Source organism: Odontesthes bonariensis, chromosome 4, assembly GCF_027942865.1.
Source record: "Odontesthes bonariensis isolate fOdoBon6 chromosome 4, fOdoBon6.hap1, whole genome shotgun sequence".
Classification (NCBI taxonomy): Eukaryota; Metazoa; Chordata; class Actinopteri; order Atheriniformes; family Atherinopsidae; genus Odontesthes; species Odontesthes bonariensis.
The window spans coordinates 2,442,579-2,468,636 of record NC_134509.1 but is presented as its reverse complement, the minus strand read 5'-3'; the positions used below and the strand labels follow the sequence as shown (position 1 = coordinate 2,468,636).

General features: G+C 40.3%; 1 protein-coding gene across 2 annotated transcripts in view; it reads left to right on the top strand.

Annotated features, from left to right (window-relative positions):
* Positions 1-26,058, top strand: part of LOC142378219 (protein sidekick-1-like) — a 364,323-nt gene that overhangs the window by 314,573 nt on the left and 23,692 nt on the right. For both annotated transcript variants that reach the window (XM_075462488.1, XM_075462487.1), the window contains 5 exons: positions 3,146-3,340; positions 16,605-16,806; positions 22,816-22,919; positions 23,082-23,152; positions 24,305-24,443. In XM_075462488.1, coding sequence (XP_075318603.1) covers positions 3,146-3,340; positions 16,605-16,806; positions 22,816-22,919; positions 23,082-23,152; positions 24,305-24,443 — 711 coding nt within the window. The remainder of the gene's footprint in view (positions 1-3,145; positions 3,341-16,604; positions 16,807-22,815; positions 22,920-23,081; positions 23,153-24,304; positions 24,444-26,058) is intronic.

Below are 26,058 nucleotides of genomic sequence, written 5' to 3'. Positions count from 1 at the left end.
TAACGTGTTAATTATTTAACATCGATAAATATTTAATCGCGCATTAGCGCAGGTTTTATTATTTATTTTATTATTGTAAAAGTCTGTTGCCGTCTGCTGCGGAACCGGAAAAGAAAGTAATCGGCAGATCCACCAAACATGGGCTGTGTTCGAAACCGCATACTGCATACTACATACTACATACTAAATACTACATACTGCATACTGCATACTAAATACTACATACTGCATACTACATACTAATACTGCATACTACATACTGCATACTACGTACTAATACTACATACTGCATACTACATACTACATACTAAATACTACATACTGCATACTGCATACTAAATACTACATACTGCATACTACATACTAATACTACATACTGCATACTGCATACTAAATACTACATACTGCATACTACATACTACATACTACATACTACATACTGCATACTGCATACTAAATACTACATACTGCATACTACATACTACATACTACATACTAAATACTACATACTGCATACTGCATACTAAATACTACATACTGCATACTACATACTAATACTACATACTGCATACTACATACTAATACTACATACTGTATACTACATACTAATACTACATACTGCATACTAAATACTACATACTGCATACTACATACTAATACTGCATACTGCATACTACATACTGCATACTACATACTGCATACTACATACTGCATACTACATACTAATACTACATACTGCATACTAAATACTAATACTACATACTGCATACTACATACTAATACTGCATACTGCATACTGCATACTACATACTGCATACTACATACTTGCATACTGCATACTCATCGATCAGACAGTATGCAGAGCGTTTACCCACAATGCATTTCGCTCCTGCCCGAGCCGAAATCAGCCGGCCTGAAGCTGATTTCTCTTAAGCTCTAAACTCTGTAAACTTTAGCAACATTTGAAACATTTTCAGGTGAGAAAGTAGTCGTTTAGATCCCCAACGTGTTGAAAACCTGACAAAATACCGGCTGTTTACAATTATGTTCCCACGAATTCGGCGCTACTAAAGCTAGCCGCAGTGAGCAACGCACTTCCGGTTATTTTCACAAAATAAAATACCCGTTGCCTTTTATCATAGGGAAAGCCATTACCATACAATTGGTGCTTTTCTTTTGAAAACAGGAAGTGAACCTACCCTCGTTGTAGCTAACTTGAAACTGCCGTTTTGACAGGAAATGACGATCGGCGACGTCACGTTACGTTGCATCTTGGGTAGTTTGAGTATGAGTAGTAACCTCATGATGCATACCCAACATTTCGGAGAATCTAGTATGCATCCGGGAAAAAAAGTCAGTATGAGTAGTAGGAGAAGTAGGGGAAGCATGCGGTTTCAAACACAGCCATGGAGAAGGGTATGGAACTTTTACTCGGCCATTTTCATTTTAAAGTTCTTCCAGACGGCGGAGTCGACAGAACCAAAGTCATCTGTAAACTCTGCCAATATGCCGCCCATTGATTGGATGCGAGACTCCGGTTCTTCTCACAGATGTTTATTAACGCCACATCAACACCGTAGAACTAAATGTTCGAGTAAACAAAGAAAAGACAACATTAGTTGTTGTAATCATTAAAGAAATAGCATTCTTAGCATTGTCGCTGGTACCAATAAATAATCAAAGTAATACTGGCCACTTTAGCTGCTTCTCAACCAACTGCAGAGTCATTCCCCAGAGGCAATCTGCAGGGTCAGAACTAGGATTCTTTAACTTCCACTTCTCCTCTTCATCACATTCACACAGTTACAGCAAACACCACCAAGCATGGAGGAATAAAACAAAGAGAAACTAGCAGGTAACATCACCGCTACAGGTGTGAAGCTCACGGAGCTAACCGGCGCTACTTCCTGTTTTACTGGTTTCAACATAAAAGCACGTATTTCAAAATAAATTTAAAAAAAACTCCTGCATTTACAGCCAAGTTGAATTGTCTTCTCAGCGTAGTAGTTCCAGTCTAAAATATCACTTAAAGGCAAAACACACAACTGATAGCAGCAAGTCATTCAAGGAAACAGACAGTGGAGCGAGGCTTCTACATAAAAACTACAGAAAGATGCTGATGTTAAAAGTGTGTTTGCACAACAAATGTTATGGCACTTTCATTCATTTGGCAGCACATTTAAAATAAAACTAAATGCTAAAGGCTATACGCTACTTTTGAATTCATTTTGGGATTCTGCGTACAAATGCGATTAATCGAGATTAATCAGGGAAATCATGTGATTAATTACATAAAAAATTTTAATCGTTGCCCAGTCCTAAGACATACTAAAGGCACACCATGAGGTACATGTTAAATCTTTGGTTCATCTGAAACTATCCCTCGCTGTAACATGGATACAGCAGCAGTGTCCCAGTGATATTGAGCTCAGAACGATGCTGCGCCCTGACCCAATTGTGATTTGTGATCTAGCTGTTATCCTATAATCTTCTTCACACAGCATTCACATTAACATACAATCAGACTATCTGATGAGATTATCGCCCACCAACCCAGATTAGGTGCCTTTGAGCAGAGCATTATCCCTACATTCCTCGTGTGACCTAATCACACCGGCTTACTCGCGTGTTTACACCAGTTTGTAGACACACAGGGGGTGTGTGTGTATTTGGTGTACAATACAATCCTCATAATAAGAGCCTTTGTGAGTGGCCAGCGGCCTGTGGAAAGCTTGGACAGGGATCAGTGGTCTGAGTGCATGTGTGCGTACGTGTTGAGGGATGCTGGTGTTATTACATGGCCAACTGCACCTGAGACGGAAGCCATGTGCACCGTGGGTCGTTGCCAAGGGGACAGAAAAGGCGCTGTATGTTTATATAATATCAATAAAAGAGAATGTGAGGAGTTCAGAATCAAAACTATGGTTGTCTCTAACTAAATAGGAAAGATGTCACATTTGTCAGATCCTCCCTGTCGGATTGCATTTTCAGAGGCTCCAGAGAAACTGGTTTTGTTTGTGAGTTGAATGAAATGATGATACCTTTGGTGTTGAATTGTGCAGCTATGTTTTCTGGGTTTTTTTTTTTTTTTCCTCTATCTTTCAGACAAAAGAGTTTCACACAGATTGTGACTGTCTCCCACCAGGTTATCAGATATCCTACCGCCTGGACATCAAAGACCCTCAGCGCTGGACCACGGTGGAGGTGGGCTCCAACGCTCGGCAGTTCACTGTGACGGGACTTACCTCTGAGCAGACCTACGTGTTCCGCCTCACCGCTCGGACCGCTGTCGGCTGGGGAGAACAGCAGGAAGCCCTGGTGGTTACCAGCGAACGCAGAGGTAAAGGACACACACACACACACCTATTCAGGATTCAGAGTCTAATCACTCTGGCAGTGTTCAAAACCGCATACTTCTCCTACTACTCCTACTTACTTTAACTTTTTTTAAGTTCCCGGATGCATACTAGATTCTCCTAAATGTTGGGTATGCATCATGAGGTTACTACTCATACTCAAACTACCCAAGATGCAACGTAACGTGACGTCGCCGATCGTCATTTCCTGTCAAAACGGCAGTTTCAAGCTAGCTACAACGAGGGTAGGTTCACTTCCTGTTTTCAAAACAAAAGCACCAATTGTATGGTAATGGCTTTCCCTATGATAAAAGGCAACGAGTATTTTATTTTGTGAAAATAACAGGAAGTGCGTTAGCTCACTGCGGCTAGCTTTAGTAGCGCCGAATTCGTGGGAACAAAATTGTAAATAGCCGGTATTTTGTCAGGTTTTCAACACGTTGGGGATCTAAACAACTACTTTCTCACCTGAAAATGTTTCAAATGTTGCTAAAGTTTACAGAGTTTAGAGCTTAAGGGAAATCAGCTTCAGGCCGGCTGATTTCGGCTCGGGCAGGAGCGAAATGCATTGTGGGTAAACGCTCTGCATACTGTCTGATCGATCAGTATGCAGTATGTAGTATGCGGTTTCGAACACAGCCTCTCTCATGATCCGGCTTCACTCAAGATGCTCCACAAAAAATGTTAAAGCTGTGATTTATCAGGTGTCATCAAATCAAATTTATTTGTATAGCACATTTCATGTACAAAACCATTCAAAGTACTTTACATAAAATGAAAGCATTGCAGCAGGGAGTGGAAGAAGCATTAAAAATACATAAAAGAATATAAAGAGAAACAAATAAAATAATTTAAATGAATTTAAAAACAAGCAACAGTCCAGATAAGTTCAAAGATATCGTGCAGATTTCATGCATAGACACATGAGAACAGAAATGTTTTTAACCTGGATTTAAAAATGTCAAAGCTGTGATCTATCGGAGCCGCAACAGGTGTCATGATTAACAGACGATTACATGGCTTTTCTCTGTAACAACAGACAAACATATTCACATACTTTGCAGCAGGAAGGCTGAGCAGGAGTCAAACGTACCAAAAATCTGAACCTTTCAACCACAGAGGGCAGCAAAAACCCGGCTGCTGGGCTCGGTCTGAAGGTGCTTTTTAATGATGGCTGCATTCCAGATGTGGACTCTGGAGCAGCATCTGCCAAGAGCCAAGATTTGGCATCCAGACTCACTGATGGGGCTTCGTACTGAAACAGACTTATAATGGAGCTGTTAGCTGGGCCTGTGCTTCTCTTTCGGTGCCGAGTCCAAATATCTGCTGCGAAAAAGTCCCATCAGGGCACATCTTTTGCTCTGTGTGCAGCAAACAGCATGTGGTTGATGGGTTTTCTTTTTTTTTTCTTTTCGGACGGTGTTGCTTGTAGTTTTAGCAAGTTGAAAAGTAGGTTGTGAGGATCCCAAATGTTTGTGTGTGTGTGTGTGTGTGTGTGTGTGTGTGTGTGTGTGTGTGCGTTCTCCCTGGAATTTTCAGTATGCCTGCCATTTGAAAAGGTAGATAATAGAAAACCATCATGATTTTATAATTTTTTCTTTCTGCTCGCTGAAAAACATCTCACATGATGTGTTTAAAGTGAAGTATCTGGAAAAGCTGGGTGAAGTTTTATCATTTTTGGAATGTAACAGTCTCCGGAGCTTTGCATAGACGTAGGAGTGGTGTATCGTGGTTTATGTGAAGTGGAAAAAAGGAATGAAAAAGCCTGCAGAATCTTCAGGTGTCAGCTTGAAACAAGTTAGGAGCGTCTCAGCAGAAGTAGTTGGTTGTCGGATATTCGGAATTAATTATTGCTAAACATTAAATATCATCCGAAGATAAAACTTGCGACCTTTTGTACGAAACAAGACAAAATGATATTTGTAATCTGTGTATCAGCTCTCTTGACCAGTTATATTGAGAGTTGGGTATTCAAAAAGCAACAAGGGGATCCATGTAAAAAGTTTAGTTTTGATAAAACACAATTAAAAGAAAGAGGAAATCAGTGGCATTCAGCCCTGGAGTTTCACGCCTCAAACCCACTTTAGATCACAACCTATTATTAAAATCATGTCATTATAACCTTACATTTGATGTGGAAAACACATTTTGACTCAACCAATTAAGATATTTTCAACAGCAAAATATGCAGGTTTATTTCATATTCGTTTTATCCTATTCCCTTTCAGCTGTGGGCTTTGTGTATTTACTGTCTTACTTTTAATGATAAAAAATATAACGGGTCACTATCATCGTTTGGGCATAGAGAGTGGTTATATTGGACACACGCACACATCACTACTGGCTCTGCTTCTGACTAAGTCACATTTTAGAAATGCTCATAATTCTCAGCACAATTCTCCACTTTTTACTGATCAATTCAGGTCAATTTCATTAATGCTGGATCATCTAGCATCTCAGGGCACTTTTCATAGAGCAGGTCTACACCATACTTTTCATTATATTCATTCTAATAATATTCACTCAATCCTACCTGCCCTCTCTGGACCTGTGGGCTCATGGCTGCTGCTCGGTGCTGCATCTTCTGACTCTGAGGGGCTACAAGACAAAGTTTCCCAGCTATGTGGCGTCCAGTGTTGGGAGTAACGGCGTTTAAGTATAACGGCGTTATTTTTCCAGCAACAGAGTAATCTAATTAATTACTTTTCCCATCGTTAAAACGGCGTTATCGTTACTGAGAATATAAAGTGGCGCGTTACTACAATTTGTTTGTAGGCTTTCGGCTACACATCAGCTGCCTGGAGAGAGCAGGGGTGGGAATGATGACACCGTTGAAAATGCGATGATGATTGGTTGTGAGGGCGGATGCCCTGCTCACGCTGTCTCACTGCACGCACTGACGACTAAACACACACGAGACAGCGACAATGGCGACGAGCCAGGGAAGTTCAAAGGTAGCGTACTCTAACTGGAAGTACCGGCACTACTTCTCACTCGTGGAGATAAAAGGCAAGAATGTGTATGTCAAGGTGGTAAGTCGTCGGCCGGGACCAGGGGTTTTGCGCGGATAGCGTGGGGGGGGGGGGCTGTTAGAGCAATAACGAAGCTGTTTAAGAGCTGTATCACTTTTTTATTTACATTATTAACTATTTACATTAACAACCAGTAGGTGTCGCAATTCAATGTTATGAATGCTGTCTTTTAATATCTGAGCCTGGCAAAGCATTATTACTTCGGTTTAAAAAAATAATAATAATAATAACTTATTTGGGGGGGGGGGGACGTTGGCAAGGCGGCAGTGCGAGTTTGCTAAGGCGGCCGCCTTAACTATAATGCGCTGCGGGAAACACTGGTATGTATCATGCATGCTATGCCAAGGGAAAAAAACTTTATCCACGTCTGCCTCAAGTAACTCAAATCTAATGAAGCACCTCACATCAACACATGCAAATATGAATCACTTGTTGCTTCTGCAGCTGCTAACCCAACCCCAAGCCCAAAGGCAGTTAGCTCACCCAACCCCAAGCCCAAAGGCAGCTAGCTAACCCAACCCCAAGCCCAAATGCAGCTAGCTAACCCAACCCTAGGCCCAAAGGCAGCTAGCTAACCCAACCCCATGCCCAAATGCAGCTAGCTAACCCAACCCTAGGCCCAAATGCAGCTAGCTAACCCAACCCCAGACCCAAATGCAGCTAGCTAACCCAACCCCAGACCCAAAGGCAGCTAGCTAACCCAACCCCAGACCCAAAGGCAGCTAGCTAACCCAACCCCAGACCCAAAGGCAGCTAGCTAACCCAACCCCAGACCCAAAGGCAGCTAGCTAACCCAACCCCAGACCCAAAGGCAGCTAGCTAACCCAACCCCAGACCCAAATGCAGCTAGCTAACCCAACCCCAGACCCAAAGGCAGCTAGCTAACCCAACCCCAGACCCAAAGGCAGCTAGCTAACCCAACCCCAGGCCCAAAGGCAGCTAGCTAACCCAACCCCAGACCCAAATGCAGCTAGCTAACCCAACCCCAGACCCAAAGGCAGCTAGCTAACCCAACCCCAAGCACAAAGGCAGCTAGCCCCAGCGAAGGAGACGGAGCCACTCGAAAACAAACGACACTCCATTTTTCAGCTCAGAAACAGGTGACCACCATCACTATTTTATATTCAATATTTATGTTTATGCATCATATGGCAGGCTGCAATCTATTGAGTTCAAATAAATACCGAAATGTTCTAAATTACTGTATGTAGTGTTTTTATTCTTCAATCAGTTAATATAAACATATTTGATGTTAAAGATGTTATAGAACGCTACTAACTCAATTACTTTTTGGGAGCAGTAACTAGTAACTGTAACTAATTACTTTTTAAAAGTAACTTGACCAACACTGGTGGCGTCGCATTATATTATTATCTAAATTGTGTTTGACCCCTTGGCCCTCCTGATTAGCCACTCCCGGCCTGGCATTCAGTCTTTTATAACTTCTGGGCCAAAAATAGCTGCTTCTTGCCTGAGGAACGATCATTCAGCCACTCGGGCTTCTTTCCTGTAACACTGCTGATCTGCTGTGGACCAGTGAAAAATGTGGCTAGTTGCTAACTATAAAGATGACGCTTGATGATGTTTTATTTCAAAGGTGAGAGAACAGACCTAAAAGTTGCATCTAGATGGCATCAATCTTGTTTTCTAAATGAAAGTAATTACCGCTGATCAATAGCTCTGTCGTCGCTCTACAATTATGGCAATTATGTCTTTTGGAGCAGAAAACACGCAGTTAATTTCCCTCTAACGTTTCATCTAATTGCAGCAGTCAGTGGCCTCATCACAAAGTATAAACAGCAACAATAAAAAGGTTTTTGAAACATTAAGTCAAACTCTGAGTATGTCAGGCCGTGCCTGTGGTGAGATATATGAGGACTGCAGCTCTCCTGCTGTTTTCTCTCTAAAAACTCGAGGCGAACGCCATTAACCCTTCAGCAAATCCATGGCCACTGACAGCCAGTGAGGAGAAGGAACTTCTGCAGTGACTCGACTTTATCATGGTAAACTGAGAAAATGGCACCAGTTTTTCCTTTAATCTGCCAACAAAAAGTCTAGTTTTTATCTTTGGGCTGCTTTTATCTCATCTTGTCTGGACTGTTCAGCATCTCTCTTTTTTCCTGCTTTAGTCGGCTGCTTTTATTTGTTCAGAATATCCAGGCAATCCTTTACTTTTGTCAGGTTGGGTGTGGGTGGAAGGGAGGACACAGATGCGGACTTTCAAAAAAAGGTAACGGGTTTATTCACAAAAACAAAGTAAAAACAAAAAGCGCGGCAGAGCCGGAGAAAAACGGAACTATAAACAAAACAAAAGAACATGGCATGGAATAAATACTTATCTTAGAAAAACGTGGAACTCATGGGACGTAGGAACCTTAGCGTGGATTTTGAAACTTGACATTTAAACAAAGATCCCGCAAAACTGAAAGGGGTGGCAGGAAACTAAATAGGGAGTGAGAGTGATTGGGGAGTGAGTGCAGCTGAGGGAAAAAACACAGGTGAAGTGAGTGAAACTGATAAACAAAGTGCAGGGAAACTAAAATGGCAAAAACTAAACATGGAGTGACACACAAACATGACCTAAAACATGAAACTAAAAACGTGAGTCCATGGGTGTGACAACTTTCAGTCTGCACTCATTATTATTTGGACTTACACTGGAAAAAATGCCCCTCCAAAAATAAGTACAAAAACAACAAATACAAGATGTTTTTGCTTGAAATAAGCAAAAAAAACTGCCAATGGAACTAGTGAAAATCGGCTTGTCCAGATTTCTTGAAATAAGATGTGATATTTAGGACTTTTGAGATAAAAGTGATCTTGAAATTAGCTTAAAAACCTCTTCAAATGTAAAAAAAAAAAAACTTGTTTCATATGATATGTGACTCAAAACCATTTGTTTTCAAGACTTTTTCATTTAACAAGATATTCCAGATGTATTGTCTTCCAACAAGTCCCTATATCTGGCTGAAATGGTGCTTGTTAGGCAGTTGTGTCTTATATTAAGTGTAATGAGATACTCAATGAGACAAATATACTTGGTAAGACTTAGATTTTTTTTCCAGTGTACTGTTGGAATATTTCAGACGCTAACTTGTCGTGCACCTGGGCTCCTGCTGTGTGTTTATGAATGCACGAGGTAACACATTGTTATTTTTGTTTGACCCTTAAAGGATATTTGACTGATTAGATGTCACACTGGAATGAATTGACAGAGGATGCACAGAAACTGACAGCCGTGTGTTATACTGATGTTGGGAAAGCCAGAGCCGGCATTAGAAAGTAACCCGAGCAAACAGCAGGAATCTAATAAAAAAGGTATTGTATTGTATTAGGACAGAAATGCCGTTGCTTTTGAGAACACATCCTATGGTTGTCTCATGCACCCTGTGTTTGTTTGGAGCAGCGGTCGTGCACGTCCTCAGCAATTAACCACATGCATTTGCAAGATGCAATCAATGTATTGGACCCCATGCAGCCAGATGTCCTGTATCAGGAGCCTTAAGGCGAGACACGGCGGGCAAAAACAGGGATTTCATGCAGTGGTCAATTTTTAGATTTTGGGCCAGTCTACTCCTTCAATATGTGTTATTTCAAAACATAAATTAAAATTTTTATTTCATCACATTTTGTTTAATCGCAGCAGTACGTTTCGCCCAAATTTACCAAAATGAATTCCCCCTATTTAAATCTTTAAATGCCGTTTTTTGTATTTTTCCAGTATCAATATCTCAGCCTATGGAGCACCTACTAACACCAAACTTTCCAGTTATACACTTAGCAGTATTCTGAAGATATTTACAGAAGGATTTGTTGATACATCATTCCTGGCCTGATTTATGTGACATTATAATAAAAAAATATGGCGAAAATTGATGTTTTTTAGGCTATGGGCAGTATATTTTGATTTCCTAGGAAATGAAAGCAGATATCCTGAAATCCCTTAAATATTACCCTATTCACCTGTAGTGTCTCGCCTTAACATGCTATCTGCAGTAGTGCTGCTCATGTTAAAATCAATACAAACTTCTGTTGTTGCCGTGTTTCACATATATTGCTGCATACCTGGAAGTTAAACGCAGTCTGTGTTTACTGGTGAGCTCTCTCCTGGGATCGTTCAGTAACAGGTGTTGTGCACGATTACGCTCACAGGGAAGCTGGTTGCCATGTGAGCATGATGTACAACAAAAACATGTGCATGTTTCTGTTGTACTGCCAAACAGAAAAACCTCACCAACAGATAAGAATGTGTTGTGCATCAACAAACTATTTTCATTGTCAAATTATTAAACAATTCTAAATGATTTGCAGTTGTCAGCACCTGGGTGCTGTATTTGTTTTGTTTGTGACCCCAAAAAGCTCCGGCTGGTTTGAGTTTTAATGCTTTTTCACTTTAAGATGCAGAGGTGGGTACAGCAGCCAAACATTGTACTCAAGTAAAAGTAAAAAGTAGTCCTCCAAATAGTTACTTGAGTAAGAGTAAAAAAGTGCTCGGTGAAAAAACTACTCAGGTACTGAGTAACTGTTGAGTAACGTCTGATTTATTTGTTAACACAAGCATTCAATCAGACAGACAAACATACTAAATAATCATCTTTAGGCAAATTAGAGTTCATCCAATTGATAAATTAAAATGAATTAATTAATTACAAAATAGCTTAAATTAAAATAATCCAGGTAAATTCAAGAACTTCAATAAAAAATAAAAGAGACTTAGGAAATGTTTAAAACATATGTAACCCATATGTAACCTAAAAAACAAACATTCACCTATCCATGGGGGGAAAACGAGTTTAGGAAACTTAGCGCTACATGTTTCCTCAAGTTAGATGTTGAGTTTCTGCTGAAATGTGCGTTTGTTTTGGTTGCCACAGAAGACACATAATGTAGCTGCTGTTTCTCACTCTTTGTAAGGTAAACATGCTTTCAGTATGAGGCCTCGTCTGCGTCTTCATTTCCCACCGTTGGTTCTGACATTTTTCATCTGTTTCTTTGTTTGTTTGCTACGACTGCTAATGCTAAAGCTAACCCGTCCCGCCGCTGAGATTGAGTACGGTCACGTGACCAGACTGCACGGCTGCGTCTGATTGGTGGAACACAGTCAGGTGGTAGAGCCTTTGGCGGAAGTCTCTCTCTCTGTTAGAATAAAACATTAAAATGAGGCGTACGCGGGGGGATAAAAATAATGAGGCGTAGAATACCAAAGAGGTAAGAAGAAAAGTAACCAGCTCATTGTAGCCTAATGTAGCGGAGTAAGAGGACAGCTTCTGCTGCACACATCTACTCAAGTAAAAGTAAAAAGTATAGAGATTTAAAACTACTCCTGGAAGTATAATGTTTTCAAAAACTTACTCAAGTAAATGTAACTCGTTACTACCCACCTGTTTACAACCCATACAGGTTCCCCAAACATTCCTTTGGTTGTTAAAAGCATCCTTTTCCTCATTACATTGGTACATCAGCCCACATGGTGACAAATTTCATCAGACCTTTTCAGTCTGCTTTGATGGGAGTGTAATTTCCGGTTTTGGGGATCTTTTTTGCTTGTTTTTTTGTCTTGTGGACAATGAAAGACTATTAAAAGTTCTTAAGGTAAACCTGATATAACACAGTTTAACATGATACATTTTTCTGCAATTTAACACTCACGTGTGATGATTTTACTCATCAAAACACTGAAAATGTAACTTGGATAGACACTTTTACTCACCATATCAGAGTATTTTGGGTGAAATTAACTCTTTTAACAAGTTTTAACAATGTTTCCCACTCACTACGTACCTGTGGAAGACTTCAGCAGCCTTGCCACAATAAAAACAAAAAGCCACTAAAAAACTCTGACATCTCATCCCTGCCCAGAGGTGTGCAAGCCCACTGTAGATATTCATTTCTAGTGAGTTTCTTCTGTAAGCTTAGCAGCACATTCTATGTCAAGTGAATCCTAATTGAAATCCAAGAAAAGTTAGAGAATATGACAGTTAAGTGAATCTTGGTGACGAACCGGGGCTCATGATATTCTTTTCGGCGGTATCATCTTGCACAGTGCATCTAATTGGATCAGATATCTTAATATCTGCAGCATCATTATAGGGATTTCTGTAGAATAGGATTCAGAGGCTCTCTGTTCCACTTCAGTGGCGTAACAGCTCGTTCTTGCTGTGAAATGGGCAGAATAGCCCAATAGAGATTCCTTTCTGATGATCCTGAAGAGACCGACTTAATCCCTAGAAAAAGAAAAGTGGCTGTTTGACTGTAGACGTGTGAGGCTGCATGCATCAGAGAGTGAAACGATGATTCCTTCTTCAGAGATTAATCTGCCTCCGAAGGTTGACAACAGATAAGCTAACGAGCGCGATAGCATATTAGCTCCGTCTCTCTTCCATTGAACAACATGATATGTACATGATGAAAGGGCCTCATTTGTTCTGACAACCATGATTTTATTATCAGAACATGATCTTAACTGTGGATCAGAACAAAAGGGAGACGCAGATGTTATCTGAGAGACAAAGGAGGGAACGAGATTGTCACATTTTTCAGGGAATGAGGAATGAGACAAACAGATTTGACTGAAATTACTCATGTAAAGATGTGTGTGTGTGTGTGTGTGTGTGTGTGTGTGTGTGGCTTTGATTGTGCATGTTTGAGGGGAAAAAAAGTGCAGATTAATTAAACTTCAGAGACGATCGATATTGCTTTTATTTCTAGACTTAATCGATAACCTGATGCCCCTGAAATTAGACAGTTGTGCTTCCCGCTCGGTGTTTTTGTGTGTGCACGCACGTGCGTACTTATCGCGGAGCTGCTGAAAACACGGCTGTAAAAAAGATACAGGCTCCCGGAGCCATCTTTCATCTTGTAATTGAATAGCACACAAACACACACATGCACACGCACTGCCAATCTGTTGAGAAATAGTTCTGTTGATGCTGAAGTAATTAGATGCCTCGGTCCACTTAAACTTTTAGAGACACTGATGCGTGCGAGGCATAAACGCCGGCCGGCTCCTTCTTCTGTTACGAGCTATTTGGAGGATATTGTCTGTAATAGTCTGTATGTGAAGCCAGGGATAATCTGCAAATTATAAGAAAATACCGACGTAAATGAGCGTAGGAACACATTCAGATGTTCCACGCAGGTTACTTGCTGTTTGCTGGGAGCTTATTACTTAAACGCCGCTCATAGTAAACGCACGTTTTCTGCAGTCGAGCAAAGAGATCGGCTGTTACCTCCAGCCAAAAACCACTTTAGCAAACTCATTTCTTATTCATTTTGCTCCTTCTTTGATCATCCCGTGTTTTCAGCAAAGCATGACAAAGACGAGATAAAATAAATCTGAAAAAATATTGTAACAGCAGGAAAGATGAAAGCAGAGATCATTTCACGTTATCCACCCTTCATTCCAAATAATTCCAGCTAAAATACATTTCAGGAGTCTAAATATACTTCCACGTTTAAACTTTTATTAAAAGTTCAGACAAATTGATGCTGTTCTGAGACGCTGAGCTGTAATTTAACCTGTCAGGCTCTTAACATTCACCTTTTATGTATACGCCTCTTTAAATCTGGGCTAAAAACCTACTTATTTAGGATGGCTTTAATACCCAGTAGTATGACAGTTTTATCTTATTCGATTTTGTTGTATTTTATTGCTTTCACTGTTCTTTTATTGTTTTTATTTGTTTTTACTTATTCTTCTCTTTATTTATTACTTTGGTACATCGTAAGGATTGTTTGTAAAGGGCTGTATAAATAAAGAACATTTACATTTACATTTTATATTTTGACCATTTCTGTTCAAATAATCAAGTTTGAAAATAAGACAACTGTAGGGCTGTAAAGATTAAGCCATACATATTTAAAGCTTATTTTAACATTGTAATTACATCAGGACCTGGAATAAAATGTGCTATAAACCAGTCGGCTTAATTTCAGCTTAATTTCTTTGTCGTAGATCCTATAAAGATTCAGTTTGAGCTTTCCGCATCAGCATCGGAGCGGGTCTGACACAATTTCACAGCACTTGATCAGCCTGTCCGTCTGATGTCCCACTCAGAGCTAGTAGCCAAAGCTACATATCACTGTATCATTGTTTAAGGATTAAAAAAAACTAAACAAATATGCTGTAATATCCAGCAGCCAATTTACAATGCACTATCTGACATCTGGAAGAAATCTAACATCTAACACCGAGACCTGGCCGTCCCCATGGATGGCTCCGCGAGGAATCTGGGCGTAACCCTGGACGACCGCTTCGCTCTGCGGCCTCCAGGCGGTCGGCTGCCCCCTCACTCAGCGGTCCCTGCGCACCTTCCACACGGTCACAGCTTCTCTCTGTTCTGGCCCCCCGATGGTGGAACGATCTCCGACTGATGTCAGGACAGCTGAGTCGCTGCCCATCTTTGGCCGCAGGCTGAAAACCATCTCTGCAGGAAACACCCCCTGATCCGCCCTCTGAGGACATCACTGGAAAAAAATCAAAGTCTTACCAAGTATATTTGTCTCATTTCTAGTCCAAATATCTCATTACACTTAATATAAGACACAACTGCCTAACAAGCACCATTTCAGCCAGATATAGGGACTTGTTTGAAGACAATACATCTGGAATATCTTGTTAAATGAAAAAGTCTTGAAAACAAATTGTTTTGAGTCACATATCATATGAAACAAGCTTTTTTTTTTACATTTGAAGAGGTTTTTAAGCTAATTTCAAGATCACTTTTATCTCAAAAGTCCTAAATATCACATCTTATTTCAAAAAATCTGGACAAGCCGATTTTCACTAGTTCCATTGGCAGATTTTTTTGCTTATTTCAAGCAAAAACCTCTTTTATTTGTTTTTTTTACTTATTTTTGGAGGGACATTTTTTCCAGTGATCACCTGTCTCGTCCCAGCTCCTTACGCACTTATTTGTTTCCTAAATTGTCTTCCCATTTGTCTCGGTACCTAACTTACCGCACTTACTCTAGCACTAGTTCTGCTCTTAGCTGTTTGGTTTTGGAAGGAAATGCACTTATGATTTCTTGTGACCTGAAGTTCTTTTGCCTCCCGATGTGGAACACACTGATTGTAAGTCGCTTTGGATTAAAGCGTCTGCAGAATGACCGTAATGTGATGTAATGGAAATCATTTCTCTTTTATAAGAAGGAAGGAACACTGGACAAAAGTCTGTGGAGCAAAGTGCCAATCTGAAATGTCAGGTTTAAATCTCTGGATGCTTAAAGAGCGCAGTCAAAAACAACATCAGTACAGGATGAGGATGCTTAACCAAGAAACTGTACAAACGTTAGAGCTGTGGTAAAAGATACCAACAGTACTTCAAAGTTGAAAGTTAAGGCAAACTAGAAACATTGCGTACATATTTTCATGTGCTGTAAATGACACAAATACACATCTATCCCTTTAATGGAGCTAACCAAACCCACACACCACAGAAACTACTCTTAAAAAAAGCAGGAGTACTGTTAGACTACGCTGCATTAAATTGAATTGAATAATTTAGTTCATCTGTGAACTGTGTCTTACCCCGTGAATCTGGATACATATTGAATCTTCATAGAAGGGAAATATACCCACCACCAGAAAACAGCATTGGAAAAAATGCCCCTCCAAAAATAAGTAAGAAAAACAACAAATAAAAGACGTTTTTGCTTGAAATAAGCAAAAAAATCTGCCAATGGAACTAGTGAAAATCGGCTTGTCCAGATTTCTTGAAATAAGATGTGATATTTAGGACTTTTGAGATAAAAGTGATCTTGAAATTAGCTTAAAAACCTCTTCAAATGAAAAAAAAAGCTTGTTTCATGTGAAATATGACTCAAAACAATTTGTTTTCAAGACTTTTTCATTTAACAAGATATTCCAGATGTATTGTCTTCAAACAAGTCCCTATATCTGGCTGAAATAGTGCTTGTTAGGCAGTTGTGTCTTATATTAAGTGTAATGAGACATTTGGACTAGAAATGAGACAAATATACTTGGTAAGACTTAGATTTTTCCAGTGAGGCAACTCTTAAATGACCCGTGGTCATCTTATTTCCCGAATGACCTGGTTTCTCTAAGTAACCTGGGTCTGTGTGCGCCGCTGTATCATTAGTAGGAATTAGTATTTCAGCAAATCAACCAAAAGTAATTTTCAAAAAGTTTAAATTGCTGTAAGATTTTAAAGATCTACCACTATGGTCTTCTCCAACATCCTCCTCACCTCCACAGAGCGTCCCCAGCCGCCCAGGAAGCTGTCCGTTCCCCAGGACGAGGTGGAATCCCACAGACTCCGGATCTACTGGGTGACAGGTGGCTCAGTCTCTTCTCCCCTGAGGTACTTCACCTTGCATCTCAAGGAGCTTCCCAACGGGGCCTGGAAGACGCACGTAGCCGACATCCCACACAATGTGACCTCTTGGACTGTCGACAGGTACACACTCATACACAATTTACACTCATGTGGGCACAGATATATAGATATATATATATATATATATGTATGTGTATATATATATATATATATATATGTATGTGTATATATATATATATATATATATATATATATATATAGCTGCTTGTTTGGTTAAAAAAGTGTAATGAGTGAGTTAAAAGGCACGTTAGTTGTAATATTAATTGTGAATGTCAACTTATAACAGTGATAGAGCCACTTTTACCACAACATACTTAAGTCCCCATTTCTACATATAAAACATCCCACAAACAAAGAAACACAGCCAATACATTTTCAATTAAGACCACATTTACCTTTAAAGGGACAGTTCGCCTCTTCTGACATGAAGCTGTGTAACATCCCATATCAGCAACATCATTTCTGAACATCTTCTTACCCCCTGCTGCGTCCTGTGAGCAGAGTTCCAGCCTCGTTTTGGTGTTGATGAAGGTAGTCCGGCTAGTTGGCTGGGGTTTAAAAAATAAAGCGTTTTGCTTCTCAGAACAATATGCGTTCAACAGAGTAATACATTTGCATCTCAAAATGGTTCTCCAGGAAAAAGTCAGACCTCACAATCTCTTGGCCCTATTTTCTCTCCCTTCGTATCACTGCCTGCTGCCGCCTGCCGACAGCCGTGCCTGTTACGCTGTTTGCTGCTTGGAAGCAGGGGACTGCTCGCTCTGCACTTCGGTCTGCACAGCAGGCAGTGATACGAAGTATCTCTGACTTCTAATACACAAACACAAACACTTCTAATCGGCAAACACAGCCGAGTGCAATGGAAAGAGGATCGTATTTTCATCAGAGTGTGAAGCTGTGAACTTGATTTAGATGGCGGCGGCGGCGGCGGCGGCGGCGGCGGCGGCGGCGGCGGCAGGCTCATGTTCTTCCAGAAACATGATTTCTGGAGAAGGAAATTAACATATAAACAATAACATTGTGGAACAAATTAGCACAGCACTAAACTATGAGTCTAAGCTACACTTCCTTCAAATTGACTCTTTTTCAAAGGAAAGTTTTGTCCTCTTTGCCTCGCTTCATTTATCTGTTTTAGGTACTATTTCATTTCCAGGGTTGTAAAGATGTCTTGTTAAAGACTGAATCTTATTATCTTTGATAATCACTGAAGTCATTTTTCACAGAAGAAGTAGAAAATGAACAGTTCCACCTTTTCAAATTGCCTGAATTTGTTGCCGTGTCCTTTCTACTTTTGTTTGCATAAAGCATTTTTTAAAACATCCTGATGGATCTTTTTAAGCTTCTGAATCATATAACTGAGAAAGTCATTTAAAAAAAAAAATGAGTGACGGTAATTATAAGTTGCAGCCTGACAAGTTGAGCTCCATTTCCATCATTACAGTGTTTTTTTTTTTATCATTAAATGTATAATTTGGTTTAAATGCAATCGTGTGAGAAACAAAGGGGGACATTTTTATTGCATGACATTAGCTCAGAGTTGTGTTGGCACTTTTGCTTCAGTGAACCCTCTGAATACTTCTTCCACCCCTGACAAATGAAGAATGAAAGCCGTGGGAATGACCTGACATCACGAACAGACTCAGATTTTCTGTGGATGCTGCCCTCACACGTCAAACCTTTTTACTTTCTGCCCGTGTGCCCCCGTTTGTACAGTTTACCAGCGTTTAAGTTTGTTGAACAGCACACAGCAGCCATGAAGAACACCTAACACTTAAAAAAGGTGTTTTATTTATTTATTTTAATTAGAATTTTGTTTTGCATAAAATCTTGAGCATAAATCAGTGAAAGCAGTCTGTGAAAATGTTGAAATAATTCTGCATCCCTTTGGGAAGAGGTGGACACAGAGAAGGACACGTTGAATTCCAATCATGCAATAGAGAATTGGAAAAGATTTGCACTTAAAGGAGAATTCCGGCCATTTTACAAACATATCCCATCTGTTGGAGACCCAGGGAAGTTGGCCAAAGGGAAAACCGCGAGAAATTTTCATGCCCGCTGCGCAAAGTTGTCCAATTGCGCTGATTTCCATGAAAGCGGGCTCTATCGGGCAAGCGTTTAACCTTTCCTGAGGCTCTTAACGTGTATCAAAATACTTTTTACCGAATTGGCCGTGGTGTCAGCAGCAATACAATTCAACCCAGGGGCTAACCAAACCATTAGCTAGCACAGACATGATACATGTGGACATGAATAATGGGCGAAGGTGCGCTCCTTCCAGCAGTCATGTGGCACGTCATGACATCACGGCGAAAATGGGTGTTGAAACGAGTCAGCTGTTCAATAGGAAACAATAACAAACATGGCAATGTGTAGTTCGGTTCCCGAGGGTCGTTTTTGGTGGACAAAAAGACAATTTTGGAATACTATATATATATATATATATACTATACTATCATGTATGACTTTGGCGATTAATTTGTGCGCACGCCTGTGGAACACGGAAGCTGAGAGAGGTAAGTGCGCTGTTTTTGAAATCTCAAAATGTATCATGTCTGTGCTAGCTAACGGTATGGTTAGCCCCTGGGTTGAATTGTATTGCTACTGACACCACGGCCAATTCGGTCAAAAGTATTTTGATACACATTAAGAGCCTCAGGAAAGGTTAAACGCTTGCCCGATAGAGCCCGCTTTCATGGAAATCAGCGCAATTGGGCAACTTTGCGCAGCGGGCATGAAAATTTCTCGCGTTTTTCCGTTTGACCAACTTCCCTGGGTCTCCAACAGATGGGATATGTTTGTAAAATGGCCGGAATTCTCCTTTAAAAATGTAAAAACTGAGGTAAAAACACCAGGTTGAGAAGAACGTATCGTAATTACTGCACAAACGGGGAGGACCTCAGTCACCTAATCACACAGACACAACAGGAGCCGCTCCATCTTTCTCTTAATCTCTTAATTTTCATCTCTTTTTCTCCCTGCCTTTAAGCTTTAAGGTTTATGTTTGTCCATTCTCTTGCTATTCATCATGTTTTGCCTTTTCATATCTGTCATCCCTCCTGTTGTCACCACCTTCCTTCCTTCCTCCATCCATCAAGATCCAATACCTTCAGAAACCGTCAGCCGTGTGTGTTTTTTTCAAGCATCAGCCCTACTCAGCCTGCTGAAGAGGGCTTCACTGTTATTGCTTCTTCCTTTCACTTCCTCTCCTCCTCTCTACATCCTCTTCTCCCTGTGACGCCGTAATTAAGGCAGCGGGTGACGGTGGTCACACTGGATGGATACTCCAACTTTCCCGACAGCCTGAGTAGCGGGACCACACGAGTCTTTACCAGTGTTCAGTCTCTTCGTGACTGTTTTTTTTTTCCAGCTATCAAAGAAGTATTTGAGATGCTGAAGTGAGTTCTCTGCGTCGGGCCGCCTCGGGGAGAGTCTGTCTGCCATCACAGTGGAGCTGTTGTTGTTGTTCCGACGCCACTTCCAGCTCATCCTCTCGCTGAACGCTCTCGTTACAGGGACGGATTGAGGAATTAGCTTACATCTCCACGTTATCTCTCTCACACTCACTTCTTGTGAGTATTAATTGTTGTTTTCCGCTGAGACGTCGTTGGAACAAACATCATAGCCCCCCCGAGCTGATGCACAGTCATACATATACATAACACACTCACATTTTCAGAAACTGTCCTCAACATCCTCCCAGTGCTGCCGGTGCCGCACCTTATTTCAGCTCGCTGTCTTTGATGTTTCATTCCCACTTTTTGCAGAAATCTATGGGGCTTTTTCTTGTCCCTTATTGCGCTCGGCTCATTTCTGTACAGGCGGAGATTTCTCGCCCATTGTTGCCTGCTGAAGTTTTCCCTCCGCAGTCCCCTGGGTCCTCTCCAGATTAAGTGCAGAGAAAGACCTTGCAGGTAGACGTGTGAGCTGAGGTGGACCGTCTCCTTGTTATCTTTTAACTCTCGTTAACAGTCAGATTCCCCACAGTGACGGAGAGGGAGAATTAGCATGCAACACGGCTTGAGTTTGTAGTCTCTGCTGATGGGTGAGTGTACATCAGTCTGATAATAAGGGCCTCTAGAGTTAAGTGTTTTCAAAATGACTGATATAAATTCTTATTCTGTGCCTATTAAAGAATTCTCCTTGCACAGAGGAAAAATGCAGATGTTGATATGATGTTGCAATGAAAATATTGTTTTTCCGGAGCCTGCGTGCGGCGTGCCAAGGCCACCAAAAGAGGAGAGGGTAGAGGGTGGTTTTAAAACAAAATTACTCCTAAAGTTTGACCATATTTTTGTTTTGGTGAAGACGTTCATCTATTATTTATATCCTGAATAAATATGGCAAAGAATTACATAATGAAACAAGGCCTGGAGATGAATTATTAAAGGCTGCAGCATCGATATATGCTCTGACACTATCAGTCCTGCTGGGTGATTGTGGCCACATAAAGGTTATCTTACGCATTTTATCTCAACAATCCTTCTTTTTCTACTCTAAATCCAGTGGAGAGACATCAGGGGGCAGCAAACACACAAACAAACACAGACAAACACAGACACACAAACACACACAAACACACAAACACACACACACAAACACACACACACAAACACACACACAGACAAACACAAACAAATAAACAAACAAACACAGACAAACACACACACAAACACACACACAGACAAACACAAACAAACAAACACACAGACAAACACAAACACAAACAAACAAACAAACACACACACACAGACAAACACACACACACAGACAAACACAAACAAACAAACACACAGACAAACACAAACAAACAAACAAACACACACACAAACAAACACAAACAAACAAACACACAGACAAACACAAACACAAACAAACAAACAAACACACACACACAGACAAACACACACACACAGACAAACACAAACAAACAAACACACACAAACAAACAAACACACACAGACAAACACAAACAAACAAACACACACACAAACAAACACACACACAAACAAACACACACACAGACAAACACAAACAAACAAACAAACACACACAAACAAACGCACACACACACACAAACAAACACACAAGCGCGCACACACACACAAACACAAACAAACACACACATACACAAACAAACACAAACAAACAAACACACACAAACAAACACACACAAACAAACGAACACACACACAAACACACTCAACCACAAACACACAAACACACACAAACACAGACACACACAAACAAACAAACACACAAACACACAGACACACACACAACCACACACAAACACAGACACAAACAAACAAACAAACACACACAAACAAACACACACAGACACACACAAACACAACCACACACAAACAAACACACACAGACAAACACAAACAAACACACACAAACAAACACACACAGACACACACAAACACAACCACACACAAACAAACACACACAGACAAACACAAACAAACACACACAACCAAACACAAACAAAAACACAAAAACACACAAGCGTTGCCCGCTTCATGTTAAAAGAGGCGAACTATCCCTTTAAACTCACCCTCATGCGTTTTTGTGGTATGATAAAATGTCAACTATGCAGATTTAAAACCTACCTTTCACATAAAACACACATTCTATGGGAAAGGTAGTGATGACACATCGTGGTCTTTGTTGTGAAACCTCTAAAGGAAAAGTTTACAGCTACATTTACATCGTTGCTGTAATTACATCGTCATAAATGATCAGCTTTATGTACTGATATCCGTTTTCATCTGGAAGTGGTAAATGGTCAACACATAAGGCACAACCTTGTCTAAATTCCACAAAACACCTTTTTGTTTGTTTGTTTTTCATATCATTCAGAGGTTCCACCATGAAATAAGTTGGTTTGTGTAGCTCTGTGGGCTAAAGTACAAATTAAATTATAGAAAATTACATTGGAACACATTATGAACACATCTTCCAGTCTTTTACTACTTTTACATGGATGTACATGTATTTGTCAATAAATGCCAGACATTAATTTATGCCTAAATTAGAACATTTTGTGTGCATTTGGGTCTGTAGGCTGAAGCCTTTCACATCCTACAAGTTTCGGATGTTGGCCACCAATGATGTAGGAGACAGTGTCCTCAGCAAGGAGACGGAAGCTGTTACAACTCTGCAGGACGGTAAGAAAGTGGGAAGCTGACCAAGCACAGGATGGAAGTAGGGGGGGGAGCAAGGGAACGCATGGATTTGAAAACATGACAAAGTAAAACTGGAGGGGATAGACAGATTGTCTGAATGTCAATCTTTTTTATCAATTTGATTTTATTTTCTATTTTCCTCAGCGCCTAATGAGCCTCCAGTGATTCTCTCAGTGAAACCAACAACTACTACGTCAGTGCTGGTGCAGTGGAAGGTATTTTCAGACTTCTAACACAGCAACAGTCCTTAACAAACACAAACCTATAGTCTGAGTCCAGGTTAATTACATGTTGTGAGAGTCAAACGCCCCTACAGACTTCAGTTGTATGTTAATCTGTTCTATGTTTGTGTCTGGGGAACCAATTATCATTATTTTTTTAAAGCAACGATAGATCACACTGGAAAAAATGCCCCTCCAAAAATAAGTAAGAAAAACAACAAATAAAAGACGTTTTTGCTTGAAATAAGCAAAAAAATCTGCCAATGGAACTAGTGAAAATCGGCTTGTACAGATTTCTTGAAATAAGATGTGATATTTAGGACTTTTGACATAAAAGTGATCTTGAAATTAGCTTAAAAACCTCTTCAAATGTCAAAAAAAGCTTGTTTTATATGAAATCCGACTCAAAACAATTTCTTTTCAAGACTTTTTCATTTAATTTCATTTCATTTAAGATATTCCAGATGTATTGTCTTCAAACAAGTCCCTATATCTGGCTGAAATGGTACTTGTTAGGCAGTTGTGTCTTATATTAAGTGTAATGAGATATTTTAACAAGAAATGAGACAAATATACTTGGTAAGACTTTGATTTCTTTCCAGTGCAGAAGGATGGAAGGAGGTAGAGTGAGAAAGATGAGGGGACAGACAGTCCTGGGTGGGGAAACTCTTAATGAGGATGTACCAGCAAGGGGCTACGTTAAGGGTCGAAGGAGCCCTCAACAATGTGTCAGGAAACAGGGGGAAAAAAGAGAGAAGAAGAAGAAAAGACAGTAAATACATTCTGTATTGGCTTCTTCACAGCTTGTCTCCCTTCCTCTTCTGTCTTTAAATGTCTTCTTTCATCCTTGTAGCCTTATGTCAAAGCAGAAAGAGGCAATGAAAGCACAAAGTCACCAGCAATTTCATCGCCCTTTACAAGAGTGCCAGGCCTACTGAAGCATCACTTTGCCTTTGCAAGTTAGCGCTAGACCGATACACCAGCCCTTTCAAAGCGTATCACTGATAAAATACAACTCAAACGCCGCTCTCCTCTGCCCGCCTGCCGCTGTCTCGTCTGTCACCGCCGCTCTCAGCAGTTCAGAGCAACCTACAGAGATGTAACACTAACACATGTGGATGCGTCTGCTTGTTTGCATGCGTCCAGCGGCCCAGTGAAGACAGCACCAACGGGGTTTTGACTGGATATCGACTGTATTATAGAGAGCTCCCAATGAACACTTCTGCGCTGACCGAAGCAGAGGTCCAGATAACCAAAAACAACACCACAAGTGCCCTCATTACAAGTAAGTAACTCCGCTCCTGAGGAAGTCAAGCACTCACAAAGACCCGCCCCCTCACACGCCGTTCCTTACTGGTTAAATGATGATAGTTCCAGGTTTACCTTGTAAATTATAACTCATATTATGATTGAATATTAAGATAATATTCCTAAGCTCTACACTGGAGAAAATGCCCCTCCAAAAATAAGTAAGAAAAACAAACAAATAAAAGACCTTTTTGCTTGAAATAAGCAAATAAATCTGCCAATGGAACTAGTGAAAATCGGCTTGTCAAGATTTCTTGAAATAAAATGTGATATTTAGGACTTTTGAGATAAAAGTGATCTTGAAATTAGCTTAAAAACCTCTTCAAATGTCAAAAAAAAAGCTTGTTTCATATGATATGTGACTCAAAACAATTTGTTTTCAAGACTTTTTCATTTAACAAGATATTCCAGATGTATTGTCTTCAAACAAGTCCCTATATCTGGCTGAAATGGTGCTTGTTAGGCAGCTGTGTCTTATGTTAAGTGTAATGAGATATTTGGACTAGAAATGAGACAAATATACTTGGTAAGACTTTGATTTTTTTCCAGTGTACTGTAAAGACATAGAAGGAAGATCGAACATGTAACAAATGTATAACAGTCCCCAACTTCCCCATTTCTCTTTTCAATGTGGAGCTCAGTCAAGATGCTGAGCTCCACATAAGTGGGGATAAAAGAATCAGCTAAGTGAATGTAATCTAATCTACCTGTGGACCTGCTGTTCTGTGCGTACACCTTTACCACCAAGGTTAGCAGAAAACCCCGGTGCCTGAAATTCTTGATTTTAATGACTGATAGACGACAGAGGCTTCTGATTTCTGGCCAATAACTTTGATTTTTCAACTCCTGCAGCATCTCGCGTGCTAGTTCAATTGTATTTGAGATATGGAAATATTTTTCTCGTGTCTTAAATATGAATAAACACATAAAATATATATATTTTATGTGTTTATAATCACCGAAGCACAGTCCAAGAACTGTGTAGTTTACACACAATGCAGCAAACATGGCAGATGAAGGAGCATCATTATTATCACGGATCGCAGAACCAGGGAATTCATTAGATTACAGATTGGTTGCTTACCAAGGCCGACGGTAGACTTTGAGCTGCTGCCCTGAAATCCTTGATATTAAGAGCATAAAACTCCTTTAACATGTCAAAGCATGAAATAATCAGCGATAGAGAGGATTGAAAAGACCTTTTCAAAAATGTTTATACCAACCTCCCAAGGTTAGCACTTTATGATCTGATTTAATGTTCCAGTATTTTTCAGACAATAACTGTACGTTCAGAGGTGTGGAAACGTTGAAAATGAAGAACTTTGGGAAGAAAACCTTATTCTCCTATCAGAGTTAGCAACAGAGATGAAAGGAACAGCCACAAGGAGACTTTGAGCAAACTGCTCTCAGTGGGCAGCTGTTTTGTTATGATGCCACCACAACAACGCGATAGTAAAATGTTATTATGCACTGTGCAGCCTGACGTTGTTTATAGTCCACTGAGTATGTGCTCGTCTAGATTGGCAGGCGGACAATTCTCCGTTCGCTCAGCGTCCAAAGAGGCCCACATGTGCACTGAAGCATAAAAGTCT